The 16,157-nt window shown below is 50.0% G+C and overlaps 1 protein-coding gene across 4 annotated transcripts in view; it reads right to left on the bottom strand.

Annotated features, from left to right (window-relative positions):
- Window positions 1-8,918: 8,918 nt before the first annotated feature.
- crtc3 (CREB regulated transcription coactivator 3) overlaps window positions 8,919-16,157 on the bottom strand; it is a 107,452-nt gene continuing 100,213 nt past the window's right edge. For all 4 annotated transcript variants that reach the window (XM_072282130.1, XM_072282131.1, XM_072282132.1 and 1 more), the window contains one exon: window positions 8,919-14,694. In XM_072282130.1, coding sequence (XP_072138231.1) covers window positions 14,486-14,694 — 209 coding nt within the window. In that variant the 3' untranslated portion in view covers window positions 8,919-14,485. The remainder of the gene's footprint in view (window positions 14,695-16,157) is intronic.

Here is a 16,157-nt window from a genome sequence, read left to right as displayed (position 1 = left end):
GGAGTGATAGGAGAGAGCCGCACTGGGGGGGCAGTGATAGGAGAGAGCCGCACTGGGGGGGGGAGTGATAGGGTGATAGGAGAGAGCCGCACTGGGGGGGGCAGTGATAGGAGAGAGCCGCACTGGGGGGGGGAGTGATAGGAGAGAGCCGCACTGGGGGGGGGGTGATAGGAGAGAGCCACACTGGGGGGGGGAGTGATAGGAGAGAGCCACACTGGGGGGGGGGGCAGTGATAGGAGAGAGCCGCACTGGGGGGGGGAGTGATAGGAGAGAGCCACACTGGGGGCAGTGATAGGAGAGAGCCGCACTGGGGGGAAGTGATAGGAGAGAGCCGCACTGGGGGGGGGAGTGATAGGGTGATAGGAGAGAGCCGCACTGGGGGGGGGTGATAGGAGAGAGCCGCACTGGGGGGGCAGTGATAGGAGAGAGCCGCACTGGGGGGGGGAGTGATAGGAGAGAGCCGCACTGGGGGGGGGTGTGATAGGAGAGAGCCACACTGGGGGGGGGAGTGATAGGAGAGAGCCACACTGGGGGGGGGAGTGATAGGAGAGAGCCACACTGGGGGCAGTGATAGGAGAGAGCCACACTGGGGGGGGGAGTGATAGGAGAGAGCCGCACTGGGGGGGGGGAGTGATAGGAGAGAGCCACACTGGGGGCAGTGATAGGAGAGAGCCGCACTGGGGGGAAGTGATAGGAGAGAGCCGCACTGGCGGGGGGGAGTGATAGGAGAGAGCCGCACTGGGGGGGCAGTGATAGGAGAGAGCCGCACTGGGGGGGGGGGAGTGATAGGGTGATAGGAGAGAGCCGCACTGGGGGGGGGAGTGATAGGAGAGAGCCGCACTGGGGGGGGGGTGATAGGAGAGAGCCACACTGGGGGGGGGAGTGATAGGAGAGAGCCACACTGGGGGGGGGGGAATGATAGGAGAGAGCCACACTGGGGGCAGTGATAGGAGAGAGCCACACTGGGGGGGGGAGTGATAGGAGAGAGCCACACTGGGGGCAGTGATAGGAGAGAGCCACACTGGGGGGGGGGAGTGATAGGAGAGAGCCACACTGGGGGGAGTGATAGGAGAGAGCCGCACTGGGGGGGGGAGTGATAGGAGAGAGCCGCACTGGTGGGGGGGAGTGATAGGAGAGAGCCGCACTGGGGGGGGGGGAGTGATAGGAGAGAGCCGCACTGGGGGGGGGGAGTGATAGGAGAGAGCCGCACTGGGGGGGGGGAGTGATAGGAGAGAGCCACACTGGGGGGGGGGAGTGATAGGAGAGAGCCGCACTGGGGGGGGGGGAGTGATAGGAGAGAGCCACACTGGGGGGGGGGAGTGATAGGAGAGAGCCGCACTGGGGGGGGCAGTGATAGGAGAGAGCCGCACTGGGGGGGGGGGGTGATAGGAGAGAGCCACACTGGGGGGGGCAGTGATAGGAGAGAGCCGCACTGGGGGGGGGGAGTGATAGGAGAGAGCCGCACTGGGGGGGGCAGTGATAGGAGAGAGCCGCACTGGGGGGGGGAGTGATAGGAGAGAGCCGCACTGGGGGGGGGGGGGATAGGAGAGAGCCGCACTGGGGGGGGGAGTGATAGGAGAGAGCCGCACTGGGGGGGGAGTAATAGGAGAGAGCCGCACTGGGGGGGGGGCAGTGATAGGAGAGAGCCGCACTGGGGGGGGCAGTGATAGGAGAGAGCCGCACTGGGGGGGGAGTGATAGGAGAGAGCCACACTGGGGGCAGTGATAGGAGAGAGCCGCACTGGGGGGAAGTGATAGGAGAGAGCCGCACTGGGGGGGGGGGAGTGATAGGAGAGAGCCGCACTGGGGGGGGGGGTGATAGGAGAGAGCCGCACTGGGGGGGCAGTGATAGGAGAGAGCCGCACTGGGGGGGGGAGTGATAGGGTGATAGGAGAGAGCCGCACTGGGGGGGGGGTGATAGGAGAGAGCCGCACTGGGGGGGGGGGAGTGATAGGGTGATAGGAGAGAGCCGCACTGGGGGGGGGGTGATAGGAGAGAGCCGCACTGGGGGGGGCAGTGATAGGAGAGAGCCGCACTGGGGGGGGGAGTGATAGGAGAGAGCCGCACTGGGGGGGGAGTGATAGGAGAGAGCCGCACTGGGGGGGGGGAGTGATAGGAGAGAGCCACACTGGGGGGGGGGAGTGATAGGAGAGAGCCGCACTGGGGGGGGGAGTGATAGGAGAGAGCCGCACTGGCGGGGGGGGGGGAGTGATAGGAGAGAGCCGCACTGGGGGGGGGCAGTGATAGGAGAGAGCAGCACTGGGGGACAGTGATAGGAGAGAGCAGCACTGGGAGACAGTGATAGGAGAGAACCTCACGGGGGCGGGAGTGATAGGAGAGAGATGCACTGGGGGTGGGGAGTGATAGGAGAGAGCCGCACTGGGGGGGGGACAGTGATAGGAGAGAGCCGCACTGGGGGGGCAGTGATGGGACAGAGCCGCACTGGGGGTGGGGAGATGATAAGAGAGAGCCGCACTGGGAGGCAGTGGTAGGAGAGAGCCACACTGGGGGGGGCAGTGATAGGAGAGAGCCGCACTGGGGGGGGGGACAGTGATAGGAGAGAGCCGCACTGGGGGCAGTGATGGGGGAAGAGACGCAATGCGACAGATTTCAGGCAGTTTGTATTGTGAGAGAGGGCAAGGAAGGAGGAGCACCGCAGTGTGTGTGTGGGGGGAATGTGCATTGTTTTGGATGTGGCTAGGGGATGACACGCTGTGGGAGGAGCAGTCCACGGGATCAAGGACTTTACTCCACTCTGGTTGAGGGTGACTTATGTGACAGGCTGAGCCCGTTAGTGAGTCAGTGTTCAGAACTGAACAAGAAAGTTGGAATCCTCTGAGTCAGAGATTCCCCAATGTTTAGACCTAGAACAGTACTGGCACCAGGCGGGACATGGGAGCGAGGAGCCTCTCAAAATCAAACTCGACCATGGCAGCTTGGCACACCCAGAACCCTCCTGCGACAGGCTGACCAATGCAAGTTTGCGTTCAGAGCCTTTCGCTGGGCGTTTTGGTGAAGTCTCAGCATCGTTCAACTTTGAATCCCTCCTGAATGTTCCCAAGATGGGGTCAGTGAGATTAGATTCCTGCAATAGTTCGTCCACAGGGATCAGGGCCTTTTGAACTGTTCCATTGAGCTGGGAACTTCAGTTCAAGTAATTGAAGAATTCTGGAATAAAAAATGCTGGTTGCAAATGAGAAATTTGTTATGAGACCATATCCGGTTCACTGGTGTTGTTTGTGTAGGAAATCTGTTGTTATTTCCTGACCTGGTCTGTAAGTGACTCTGGATCCACACCATATGGTTAACTCGTAACGGTGTCCTCAATTCCTGGACAAGATGAGCCAAACAATAGTGAATGCTGAGATTGCCAGCCACGTCTGTGTCCTGTGAATGATGACAAAAACACTATCTGAATAAACACTGTTTCCATGATGTGGTCTCTCACCGATGTGTACACTTGGAAAACAGAAATAAAGACCCACAGAGCCCCTGTACTTTAGAACCGCAATCTGGTTTATTACCACTGTCGTATTTCTTGAAATGTGTAGTTTTGCCTTTGAGGTACATGCAAGACATAAAAATTACAAAAATTTAAAAAAAACAGATATAAGGTGAATAATAAACTGTTAATAATGGACTGTTCAGAAATCTGGCAGCAGAGGGAGGGAAAAGGTTCCTAAATCATTTAGTGTGTGTCTTCAGGCTCCTGAACCTCAAGGTAGAAATGAGCAGAGGACACATCCTGGCTGGTGAGGGTCCTTACTGATGGATGCTGCCTTCTTGAAGGTGTCCTTGATGGTGGGGAGGGTTGAGTTGGACCAAGAGTGGGGAATGGTGGGTGTGTGGAATGCACTGCCGGTGGCGGAAGTGGGTACGATAGGGTCTTAAGAGCCTCTTAGATAGGTGCATGGAGCTTAGAAAAATAGAGAGCTGTGCGGTAGAGAAATTCTAGGCAGTTTCCAGAGTAGGTTACATGGTTGTTGCGAAGGGCCCGTAATGTACAGTAGATTTCTATGGTCTTCATTAGTCCTGATGAAGGGCTTCACCCCAAAAATTCAGCTGCTTATTCCCCTTCACAGATGCTGCCTGGCCTGCTGAGTTCCTCCAGCATTTTGTGTGTGTTGCTGTGGATTTCCAGCACCTGCAGAATCTCTTCATTGAATGTTGCTTCATTATGATGTGTTCCTGTTGGGCCGTACTAAATGCACCCGGCTGTATCATTCTCAGCCCGATAGGTTGAGTTACAACAGGCTGGGAGAGAGACTGGCCACCAACATTCCTGATACACGTGCTGCTGCTGTGTGATTGACTTTTCCCCAGTGTTTCCCTTTACATTTCTGTGCAATTTCTTGAAAACTCTACACACCTTATCTCCTTGTGTTGTCGCAACACGAACTAAGAACACCAGAGCGACTTCGAGTTTCGTTTTAAGAGTTTATCAACATGATCTCTTGGAGAGTCTGCAGCAGTCTCCACCACCCCCAGAACTCCGATATTTGGTTATACCGAGCTCATATTTATACAGCAAGGCAAACAACTTCACATAACTTTGTTTAGCATACCACAGTCGGTACATGATCAATGGTTTAAAAGACATGTCAATTATCACTCAGCACAAGTGTAACAGTCCTCTTTATTCCCTGTAATCAGGGCTCGTAATTTACCCCCAGACGCACCCTCCCTCCTGGTTCCAGGGGCCAAGTATCTTGTTTATTGGAGTTCGTGGTACTGCACTTAGCATCCAAGGTTATTCTCAACACACATCAGCAGTCTTAAGTCCAGCTGCTCCAGAATGGTCAAGTATCCCATCACACACTAGTTTTAACCATTTCTACCACCCCACACCTTGGGTTCGGGCAGCTACGGCCTTTGAGGATCAACTGCTTTTGCTCAGCAGCGGTGACCCAGAGCTTCTGGCTGCCTGTCATTTCAGTGCTCCATCCCATCTCACTGAAACGTGATCTCCCACATCAACAGCCAACACAAACCTGATCTTCCAAGAAGAGACGTTGTTCTTCTGAGGGGCTGGGTCCTGTGGGACATCTCCACAAGCAAGAGGAGGGTGGATTATTGTCTAAAGAGGCGATGTGAGTAACTCTGGCCTTCCTACACAGAATGTGCGTGCTTGATGGTGCTACATCTGAATAGACCTGACAGCATGAACATACAGACACCTTGAATGTCATAAAAACTAGCAACTGTTTTTGTATTTTTATTTATTTTGAGAACCAGAGCATAAAAAGCCATTTCGGCCTTTCGAGCTGCACCACCCTGCTAATCTCCAATTTAATTGTGGCTTAATCACAGGACAGTTTAGTGACCAATTAACCGACTAACCGGTACATCTTTCATTGTGGAAGGGAACCGGAACACCCAGGGGAAACCCGTAATTCCATGTAGTAGTACAAAGTCTTTATGGAGGATGCCAGCATTGAAGTCAGAACTCCAATAGCATTGTGCTAACCACTACACTGGTTTCTAAGGTTGTCATACTAGTGGAATAAGCTCCCACTACCTATAAAGTGCTCCAAGTGGCATGCGTCACTAACAGCCTCTGACAACCAAGTCCAACTGCTGGCCTTCACGTGTGGCTTAGCTACTAGGCCGGTGGAACTGTTTCTACTGACAGAAGGGGCGAAGGTGGACCACTGGTGCCTCAAAACCAGTTTCTTCAGGCAGGTGGGGCTCATCAGCCTTGGGTGGCAGCCCGCCTAGGAGAAGGAAAACTGATTTCAAATCTCTGCTGCCTTGCGGCCATACCCACCCATGGGAAAGGCATTGGGGAGTAGTCCCCGAGGAAGAAATCTGGAGCCAGGGTCCCTAAGGTAGTTTGATGTTGTTTACAACTTCACTCTGGCCATCTCTGCGACTGCACTTGCCCTGCCCTTCAACTACATCAGTGACATGGAGAGGGGGAATCCGCTGCATGGGCAACAGCCGGTTCTTCAAATCTTCCCACCCTGGCTTGTGTCCTGCAGAGGACACAGTCCACCAGAGGCACAAACCCATGATCTCCTGGGATCAACAGCTGCCTACTACTAACCACTACACTACTGTAAAAACCATTATTTTTAATGAGTAAAATTGATTTCTTAAATTAAAGCAAAACTGTTATTCTGCTCTGATGAATGTTTATTGCATTTTCTGTATTTTTATCGGGAGCTTGAGAAAACTGCCCTGTCAACTACAGAGGCCAGAGTCCTCACACCCCCCCCCCCACTGTGCAGACAGGTCACCAGAGGAGGGGAGCATCTCTTGTTCAGAGATAGAGAAACCCCCAGTCTAACCCATGGGAGTCCTCTGGCCCACAGCTTAGTGTCCAGGGTTAATCACAACAGCCTTGGCAGCTCAGGCCTCAAAGGATGCCAGTGAGATGTCACAGGCTGACTACAACTAGTTGTGGCTACACTATCCACAACTCCACCAGACTTCAGGGGAAACAGGAATGGTTAGCACCAGTAACAAAGTCGGTTGTTGATGCCCTGCCTCATACCCCTACCTTGTCTTTCTTGTGAGACAACGCGCGGCACAACCTTTCCACTCTATATTCCTGTATTAATATTTTCTATATTAAGAGTTTGAGAAGAATTGGTACGTCACAAAATACTCTCAGAAAATTCTACAGATGTACTGTGGGGAGCATTCTTTCTGGTTGCATGCACCGTCTGGTATGGAGGGGCCTCCGCACAGGATTGGAAAAAGCTGCAGAAAGTTGTAAACTCAGCCTGCTCCATATTGGGCACTGGCCTCCCCAGCGTTGAGGACATCCTCAAAGTGTGATGCCTCAAAAAAGTGGCATCCATCACCCCCATCACCCATGACGTGCCCTTTCCTCATTGCTACCACCAGGAAGGAGGGAGCCTGAAGACACTCACTCAACATTTCAGGAACAGCTTCTCCCCCTCTGCCGTCAGATTTCGGAATGGACAACGAACCCATGTACACCACCTCACTACTTTTTTTCTTATTTTGATCTCTTTTTACGTTGTATTTATTTTTAAAAATATATTTCTTATTGTAATTTATAGTTTTTAAAATTATGTATTGCACTATACTGCTGCCACAAAACAACACATTTCATGACGCATGTCAGTGATATTAATTTCGATTCAGACTGCTTCCTGGGATCTTCCTATTCAGTATGCGACAGCCGGGTGGGGGAATAGAGCCGGAGGGTGAGGGCGAATAAGGAATAGATGAGAAGGGATGGAACAGAAATCAAACTGCAGGAGGAATTCAGCGGGTTGGGTGGTGGAGGAAGAGAAATAATGGTCCCTGTGTCAGAAGGGGTGGAAGGCAAGTGTGGGGGGCACGGAGGGAGAGAGGGTAGGCATTAAAACCTGGACGTTCTTGCAGAGCTTACAGCCCAGAATCAGCAAGGACACTTCCCTGACAGCCTACAATCGGGTGAGTCTCAGAAAGAAAGCACAAAGGTCTGAGACAAGAAGTTCTCCACCCCAGGAGGTTAGAGGCTTCCTGGCTGTAGCCATTGACAAAAGTTGGAGAGATTGGGATAAGGGAGCAGGTCATCAGTCTTGAACCACGGACCAGCTCTTGCATGTTTTGTTCTCTCAATACTATTACTCCACCTTCCATTTACTGTGAAAACCAGATTCTTGTTCACACACACTGGTTTCTCTCTCTCTCTCACACACAGCTCAAGCCCATCAACAGCCCTAAACAAAGGTAGGAAAAGGGATAGGAGCTTTTCCCAGTGGCTCTTGAAAGAGCTTTTATTGAGCCGAGGGCCAGGGAGGCTTGGAGCTAGAGATTTCCAAGCATGATGGGGGTCTGCACCGCTTGGCCCAAAGGAACACAGGTGGTTTTCAGGGCCTGGCCTGGTTGAGAGTGCTGGTCTCCTGTGGGGCCTCGGGGGCTGCTTTTCAGAAGCATCAACTTGACCTGAAGTGCTGAGGCGCCTCCGGTTCCTGGGTGGGTTTCTAGTGGTGACGGGGGCTCATTGGGCCAGAAGGGCCTGTTACCACACTGTATCATTAAATAAAATAATAAAACCCTACAGCCCTCTTCTTAATCCCATCACCTCGACTGGGGCATTGGCCGCCAACAGCAGCTCGCCAGAGTCCTCTGTGCTGGGCCAATAGAAATTTGATCAGTCTTCTGTTTTCACCACACCACTTCACATGTCTCCTAGGTGAAGATCCTTCCTCTCCTCGGGATGAGGTCTGTGAGTTTCTGTAGCTCTGGGATTGCTTGCCCCATGGCCACCCCTCCTCCTTTCACACCACGGCTTGGGACCATCCAGATGAGTTCTGCAGCCCTCACCAACCTAAGAATGACCCACATGTTCCCACTACCCTTTCGTCTGTCCATTGATCTGAATCCACAGCAGTGGATTTTCCCCAATACTCCACGTCTTAGTTTAAGTCAACCAAATCTTTGTGAGTATAGCTTTTCATTGATTCTATTGTATTGCTTTGTACTGTGAATGTCTGCAAGAAAATGAACCTCAGGGAGACATATATGTTCTTTGATAATAAATTCAGTTTGAACTTCATTCAAATAATATCTGAGCTTGTGACCAGAGGCTGAGGCCTCGTGTTCGGTAATTGCCACATCCAAGGGTTGAAGCCTGGAAGTCGAGGCCCGTTGGCAGGTGCTGCGTCTGTGAATCTGAGAAAGTCGAAGATCAACGTCTGGAGCCCTGGGTCCTTGTCCACTGCAGGCCAAAGAAGACTGCCTGTCCCGGGGTTAAGGAGCTTGTGTGTGGATGGGAGGGAGGAATGGTGTTTGTTGTGTCTGTGTTCTGCCGAAGATGGTGGGTGCAGTAGGTGGCACAGGAAGGTGTGGTGACACTTGTGGCCTGCCTCCAGCACATTCCTCAAGTGTACTGGTTTGAGTGCAAATGGCTTATGTATGTTTCAATGTACCCATGATAAATAAACTTCAATATTAAACTTCGATTTAATGTATTTTATTTGAAAGACAATGCAAAAATGACACTTTACTAAAGGTAACACTATCCCATTGATAAGTCCTATTTAAATATCATCTGTACACTTCACAATAACTGAATTCATAAGGTTAGCACAGGAACAGAAATTTACTAGTTAATATTAATAAAATTAGCAGTACTTTAAAAAATGGATCAAGTAGTAATACAGAAATGGGAAACTGGGGCTGATAGTTCTAGAAGTTGGAATAAATTAAAATAACTTTTCATTCAAAATGAACATTGACAAAATTCAACAGCAAGAGGGAAAACTGAAGAGCTTAACAAGCCAGCCATGATGTAACGACTCGAAGGATGGTTCACCATAGGTGCCAAGAAGGCCATTTCCAGTTACTGCAATCAGCTCACACCTCTTGTCAAAGTCTTGGACTCTCATATTGTTGGTGGCGAAGTACTGCCTACCCTACACGAGCAGCCATGTTCGCTTAAGGCTGCACCACGCAGTCAGGGGCACACTGACCTATGAGCAGCTGACCCACACTTGCTTGTTTACAGTCTCTTTCACCAGGGAACCTTTAACCAGTTGGATCAATTCTCCTTCCCGTGAACAATGGAGAGCATTAAAAACTCCAGCAAACTTCTACAGATGTACTGTGGACAGCACCCAGACTGGTCTGGTACGGATGCACCAATGCGCAGGATGGGAAGAGGCTGCTGAGGGTTGTAAACTCAGCCAGCTCCATTGTCGGTACAACCCTCCCCAGCATCAAAGACATCTTCAAAAGGTGATGCCTCAAAAGGGCAACACCATCATTAAGGACATACCCTCTTCTCCTTGCTCCCATCAAGATGGTGGTACACACACTCAATGTTTCAGGGACAGCTTCCTTCCCTCCACCATCAAATTCCTGAATGGACAATGAACTCATCAACACTTGCTCACTATCTTGCAGGATTTTTTTTTCCAGATATTCTTGTTGTTATAGTAATTTTTAAGTACCGGTGCCACGAAACAACCAATTTCATGACAGATGTCAGTGATAATAATCAATTCAGTGGAGTGTGCAAAGTGTCAAGCCCAGGCCCGTTGCCCCAGGCGCACCGCGTTAGGGTGAGGTTTACTACGTTTCTGTGGCCTAGCGCTGGGACTACGGCTTGCTGTGGGGGCAGGGGTTGTCTGTGTGAGGATGGTCAAGTACGTTGCAGCTGAAATTCCTAATCATTTCTGCATAGGATGAAATATCCTATAGAAACATCATGTGAGACAATTGGTGATACAGCATAACTGGAAATGAGAGAACACTGCAAGGATTCGTGGCCCTGAGTTATAGAGAGAGGGTGGCAGATTAGGACTTTGTTCCCTGGAAAGTAGGAGATTGAGGGGTGACCCTCCTGCTACTGTCTGTGAGGAATTTGTATGTTCTTCCTGTGACAGTGTGGGTTTCCTCCCACATTCCAAAGGCGCAGGAGATGAGGAGGAATTTCTTTAGCCAGAGGATGGTCAACCTGCGGAATTTGTTGCCACAGGCAGCTGTGGAGTCCAAGTCACCGGGTATGTTTAAAGCAGAGGTTGATAGATTCTTCATGGGTCAGAGTGTGAAAGGTTACACAGAGGAGAAAGCAGGAGAACGGGGTTGAGGGGGAAATAGATCAGCCATGATGAAATGGCAGAGCAGACTCGTTGGGCCAAACAGCCTAATTCTGCTCCTGTGCCTTATGGAGTTAAGGTCAGTAAGACGTGGGCACACTTTGTTGGTAAATGAGTTGGCAATTGTGGGCTGTCCCTAGCACGTCCTCGGACTGTGTTGGTTGTTGTTTCACTGTGTTTTGTGATATACATGTGTCAAATAAAGGTAATCTAGTCCTATAGAGGTGTATGAGAGGCACAGATAGAGTCTTTTTCCCAGGGAAGGAGAACTGAAAACTCGACAGCATTAAGTTTAATATGAGAGGAGAAAAATTTATCAGAAACTTGTGGGGAAACCTCTTCATGCAGAGGGTGCTGTGTATATGGAATGGGCTGCCTGGGGAAGTGGTTGGGGCAGATGGGGGTCATCAGTGGTGGTTGGCATCACATCGAGCAGAAGGAAACCTCCACTGCCTTGCGGCTATACCCACCCATGGGAAAGGCCTCGGGAGTAAACCTCAAGGTACAGTCCACGGCTGGAGTCCCTGAAGCAGTCCTACGTTGAGTTGAATGCTGACTGTCAAACTGTGCGGTTCCTTTGGATCCATCAGCTGCATGGGGAGAGGGAAGCCTGTCACAGAGGCAGCAGCTTGCTCTCTGTATCACACTGCCCTGACCCGCTTATCACATAGACAGCTCAGACGTGACATCTATGGTCAACACTGACTGATGGAGGGGCTTGAAACACAACTCTGAGGGACTTCACTCTGTGTGAAATTGGACTAGGCTAATGTGGATGTACTTTTAAACAGCAAGCGGCTGGTGAGTTAGCAGTTCAGGGGCAATGGGGCGATGCTCCTACTGATCAGTCAGCCTGAGACCAGTCTTCTCAACAGGCGCAACCCCCACTCCTCTCCTTCTGCTTCTGTCTGCAGACTAGGGAGCCACACCAGCGAATAAGGTACAGGAGCCTTAGGACCCACACCAACAGGTTCAGGAATATTACCCCTCAACCATCAGGTTCTTTCAGGGTTCTTCATCTCATGTTCTTGATATTTGTTGTATATTTTTTTTCCTTCTTTCTTTTTGTATTTGCAGTTTGTTGTCTTTTACACATTGGTCGTTTGTCTCCCTGTGGGTGTGCTCTTTCATTGATTCTGTTGTATTTCTTGTATTTACTATGAGTGGACACAATAAAACAAAACTCAGGGTTGTAAATGTATATTGATAATAAATTTACTGAACTTTTCATTAAAAGTATGTAAATATCCAAATTGTTCAAGAGAGAAGGAGAATTCTGATCCAACCACCTGCTCATTGTCACCCTCTTCACTTCACAGATCACTGCAGCCTGGCACAATGTCTGTCACAGATGCTCATACCACCAGGACCCATGGAGGCACAACGTCTGTCATACAAACTGCACCCAGCCACAGGCAACGTACAATACTGTCCCACCTAGCCCACAGACACAGGCCTGGACTCTGGCCCAGCCTGTTCAGAGAGGGAGAGAGGAAAGAGAGTAGTGCACAGCATGGGAAGAGAGAGAAGGGGGAGGCAGCACGTGAGCACAAGAGCAAGATAGGAATGATAGTGAGAGTGCAAGAGAGGGGGGGGCGGGGATGAGGGCGAGGGGCGGATGAGAGCGAGGGGTGGGGATGAGGGCGAGGGGTGGGGACGAGGGCGAGGGGTGGGGACGAGGGCGAGGGGTGGGGACGAGGGCGAGGCTTGGTTGCACAATGGTAAAGAATGGCTCTGGTTATGAACTGGGAGATACAGTCTGCCTCTCCATTCTAAAAGCACTGAATGGGAACATTTGTGTAGCTTGGTTCTTCGTTGCCAGGTGAGTGGACGGACAGATTTAGAGCTGGTGCTTGTCTGGCAGAGCAGTGAATGACCACAACAGTGTGAGCATTGCCGTCATTCCTGTAAACACAACCCGACTGGGCAGCGCAGCGCAACTGGAAAGTGGCCCTTCTGAAAACCATCCATCCTACCAACATTCTGAAAATAACAGGCTTCAAGAGGCAAATTGCAAAGACTACCAAGGCAAGTTTGTAATGAGCTTATTTTACAGAAGAGTAAACACATGGTGCCAAAGGCAGCGGGCTCCGGGAAGAGTTCCGTGCCCATGTGATGAAAGACATCACTCTCGAGCTCCACTTTGGGCCAAGGTTTGACGTAGGACAAAACATATGTAACAACACCCACAAATACTTCAAAAAATAGTTATTCAGTACTCCTATCGAAGGGATGTGTTGCTGCAGTCTGTAAATCGTGTTGGCACATCTCAAACACAAAGCCAAGGCAGCAGAATGACATTCAAGGTCTGTGGGAAAAGCTTCGATACTCTTTGTACACTTTTGAATCATACTGTTGGCAAACATGCAGACTTCAACCTTCCTCAAACAAACTGGAAGCAGCTTTTAAGGCATTCAGACTCTTAACCTATACAGTATAGTGATTTAAAAATATAGAACATAGTTTTCCAACAATCTTGATATCAGTAATGCTGATATTTTATTTAAATTCCTCCCTATACAATCGAGGAATTATCTTGCAGTTAAAGAGATATAAATTTTATACACATCGTAAAGGGGAGTCAGTCCCCACTGACACACTTGCCAGAAGAATTGGAGTTACTCCTAATAATATTATTTTAAAATCATCCATTTCATAATTAAAAATAACATTGGAAACTCATTACCATGTAATCTGTAGGCATTTATTTGGGAGAACAAAACAGCTCCTCTCTCAAGGTCGTTGTTAACAAACCAGTGTTCAGTGACCTCCACTGGCTTCAGTTTCTAGCGTCTGCCCACTGGCTTCAATGCCCAGTGGTCACCCTATCAGTCTCCAGTGCTCAATGAGTGCCCATCTGAGGTCCAGCCGTCACTCTATGGCCCCAGTGTCCAGCAGTCTGGCCCGTATCCAGTGGTCACACTTTCTGGCCCCAGTACATAGTGGATACTCTCTGGCCCCAGTGTCCATCGGCAATCCTGCTGACCGTGGTATCCAACCATCCAGGGCCCAGTATCCATTGGTCAACCAGGGCTGGCCCAGTGTCCAGTGGCCACTTTCTCTGTCACCTTGTCCAGTCTGGCCCCAGTGTCCAGCCACTCTGGCCCCATGTACCATGTCTCCCCTTCTGCTCCTACACAATCTCGATTAAATGGCCCAGTCTCCGGTGGCCACTTTCTCTGTCACCTTGTCCAGTCTGGCCCCATGTACCGTATCTCCCCTTCTGCTCCTACACGATCTCAATTAATTTCCTTCAATCAATGAAAGGACCAAGTCCCCATTTGCAAAGGAAGCCAAGCAGCCAGTTGTGCCCACAGTGTCAGACCCTCACCTGCCGCAGGGCTGTTGGTGCCAGAACAGGCTCTGCGTTCTTTGTGGGCGAGGCTGTGCGGTGAATATTGAAAAGACATTGGTCAGGACGGGTTATTGTGTTCCAGAGTTAAACCGTCCTCACATTCTGACCAGGTTTCCAGCCCAGGACACTGTCCTCTTTCTCTCCTCACCCACAGACTCCGAGGCAGATGGAAGCCACCCAGCTGCACCCGGCGTGGGGATGGTATAGGTTGGCACACAGTCTCAAAGCCATGGCCAGCAGCGAATTCTACAGATTTCCATCAGTGGCTTAGGATGACGTAAATTTAGACAAACAGTTTACAGAACACTGATTTTTCTGGTGTTGATGTGCTGGGACTGGCCTTCTTCCTGACGACAATCAGTTTAAACAGAAATACATATCAACCGTAATCCAGATAAACATATGCATAAATGCACAGAGTTAAAAACCAAAACGGAAGCAATGGCTAGTGCTTTAACGATTAAAAAATTAAGTCGAGCTCCAAATGTGCCATTCTGTAAATGTTATTCTTCACTCTTTAGTGTCCAGAAATATTCTCACCCCATCCCACCAGAAGTAAGTTGCACCGATTAGATTCTGTCTGTCCTGAATGTGTCTTCGATCGACGGGTCGGCCAGAATGAGGTCAGGGTCAGTGAGCATGCTCAGTCCATCCAGGCTCAGCGGCTCGATCTTCAGCTCATCATCCAACTGGAACTGGCTATCGGCGTCAAAGGTCGACTCCGGGACTCCAGCAAGAGCACTGCTGATGTCCTTGGACAAGCTTGGCAGAGAGTCCCCTAGGGTGCAACAGACTCAGAATGAAATAACATCCACTTTAACCAATTTTTACAGGAGCACTATTGAGAGTGTCCTGACCAGCTGCATCACCATCTGGTACGGGAATTGCAAGGCATCTGACTGCAAGTCCCTACAAAGGATTGGGAGGAACACCAAGAGGATCATTGGGGTCTTTCTTCCACCAGTTAGACACATTTATCAGAAGCACTGTGGACGCAGGGCCTTTAGCGTTCTCAGTGATTCCCTCCATCCATCCAATAATTTCCTACCATTAGGCAGGAGGTACCATAGCATCAGGACAAGGACTGTTAGGATGGAAAGCAGCTTCTTCCCCCAAGACAAAAGGCTACTGAACTTCCTGCCACCATCCAGGTCTCATCACATGTGAAGCGCCAACAGTGTTATACAGTTCATTTTTTTTAAACTTGTGGTAATATTACCTTATGTGAGTTATGTACATGTTGATTATTTATTTTTTGAGGTACAGCAGAGTTTAGGTTCTTCTGGCCCTTTCAGCCCTGTCACACACCAATCTCTGAATTTAACTCACCAACCGGAGTGGACTGTGGGAGGAAAGTAGAAAACCCTGAGGAAATCCACGCCATCATGGACAGAATGTACTAACCCCTGACAGGTAGCGACGGGCACCTTGTTCCGGGGCATCGTTGTCTCTATTGACTGTGTACAGTTGAATGACGATAAGCTTGAACTTGGCATCATCCAGAACATCCCACTTCTCATTACTACTATCAGAGAGGAGATACAGGAGCCCGAAGACCCACCAGCAACGTTTCAGGAACTGTTTCTTTCCCTCTGCCATCAGATTTCTAAATAGACCATGAACCCACAAATACACTATTTTACTCTCTTTCTACAATATTCATTTTTAAATATATCATTGCAATTTATAGCAATTTTTATGTATTGCGCTGTGCTGTAGCCACAAAACAACACATTTCACGACATACACTATGTCAAGTGATGAAAACCCTGATTCTAATGCCCGGGGTCTCTGTGTGCTAGGCTGAAGATGTCATCATAATTGCTTTACAGCACAAGACTGGGGTTCAGTTCCCACCGTTGTCTGTAAGGAGTTTGTATGTTCTCCCCATAGCCACGTGGGCTTCCGCCGGGAGCTCTGGCTTCTTCCCACAGTCCGAAGGTGTACTGGTTGGTGGGTTAATTGGTCACGTGGGTGTAATTGGATGGTGCAGGGCCTTTTGACGGAAGGGCTTATTGCTGTATTGTATCTCTAAATTAAAATTTAAAAAATAACACAATTCTGCTGATCCTGATCTCCTTTCATGCATCACTCTCATCAATCCTGACCCCCAGCGGAAGTTCTAAGGATACAGGTCATTTTTGGATACCCTTGACCTCAGTCAGGACAGCACTGGCGAGAGGACATGTTACATGCAATGTTCATGGCTGAGGCCATTTGGTTCCTCTGCTTTTTTGCATC

Source organism: Mobula birostris, chromosome 18, assembly GCF_030028105.1.
Source record: "Mobula birostris isolate sMobBir1 chromosome 18, sMobBir1.hap1, whole genome shotgun sequence".
Lineage (NCBI taxonomy): Eukaryota > Metazoa > Chordata > Chondrichthyes > Myliobatiformes > Myliobatidae > Mobula > Mobula birostris.
Note: the sequence above shows the minus strand (reverse complement) of the source record. Positions and strands in the feature narration are given on the sequence as shown.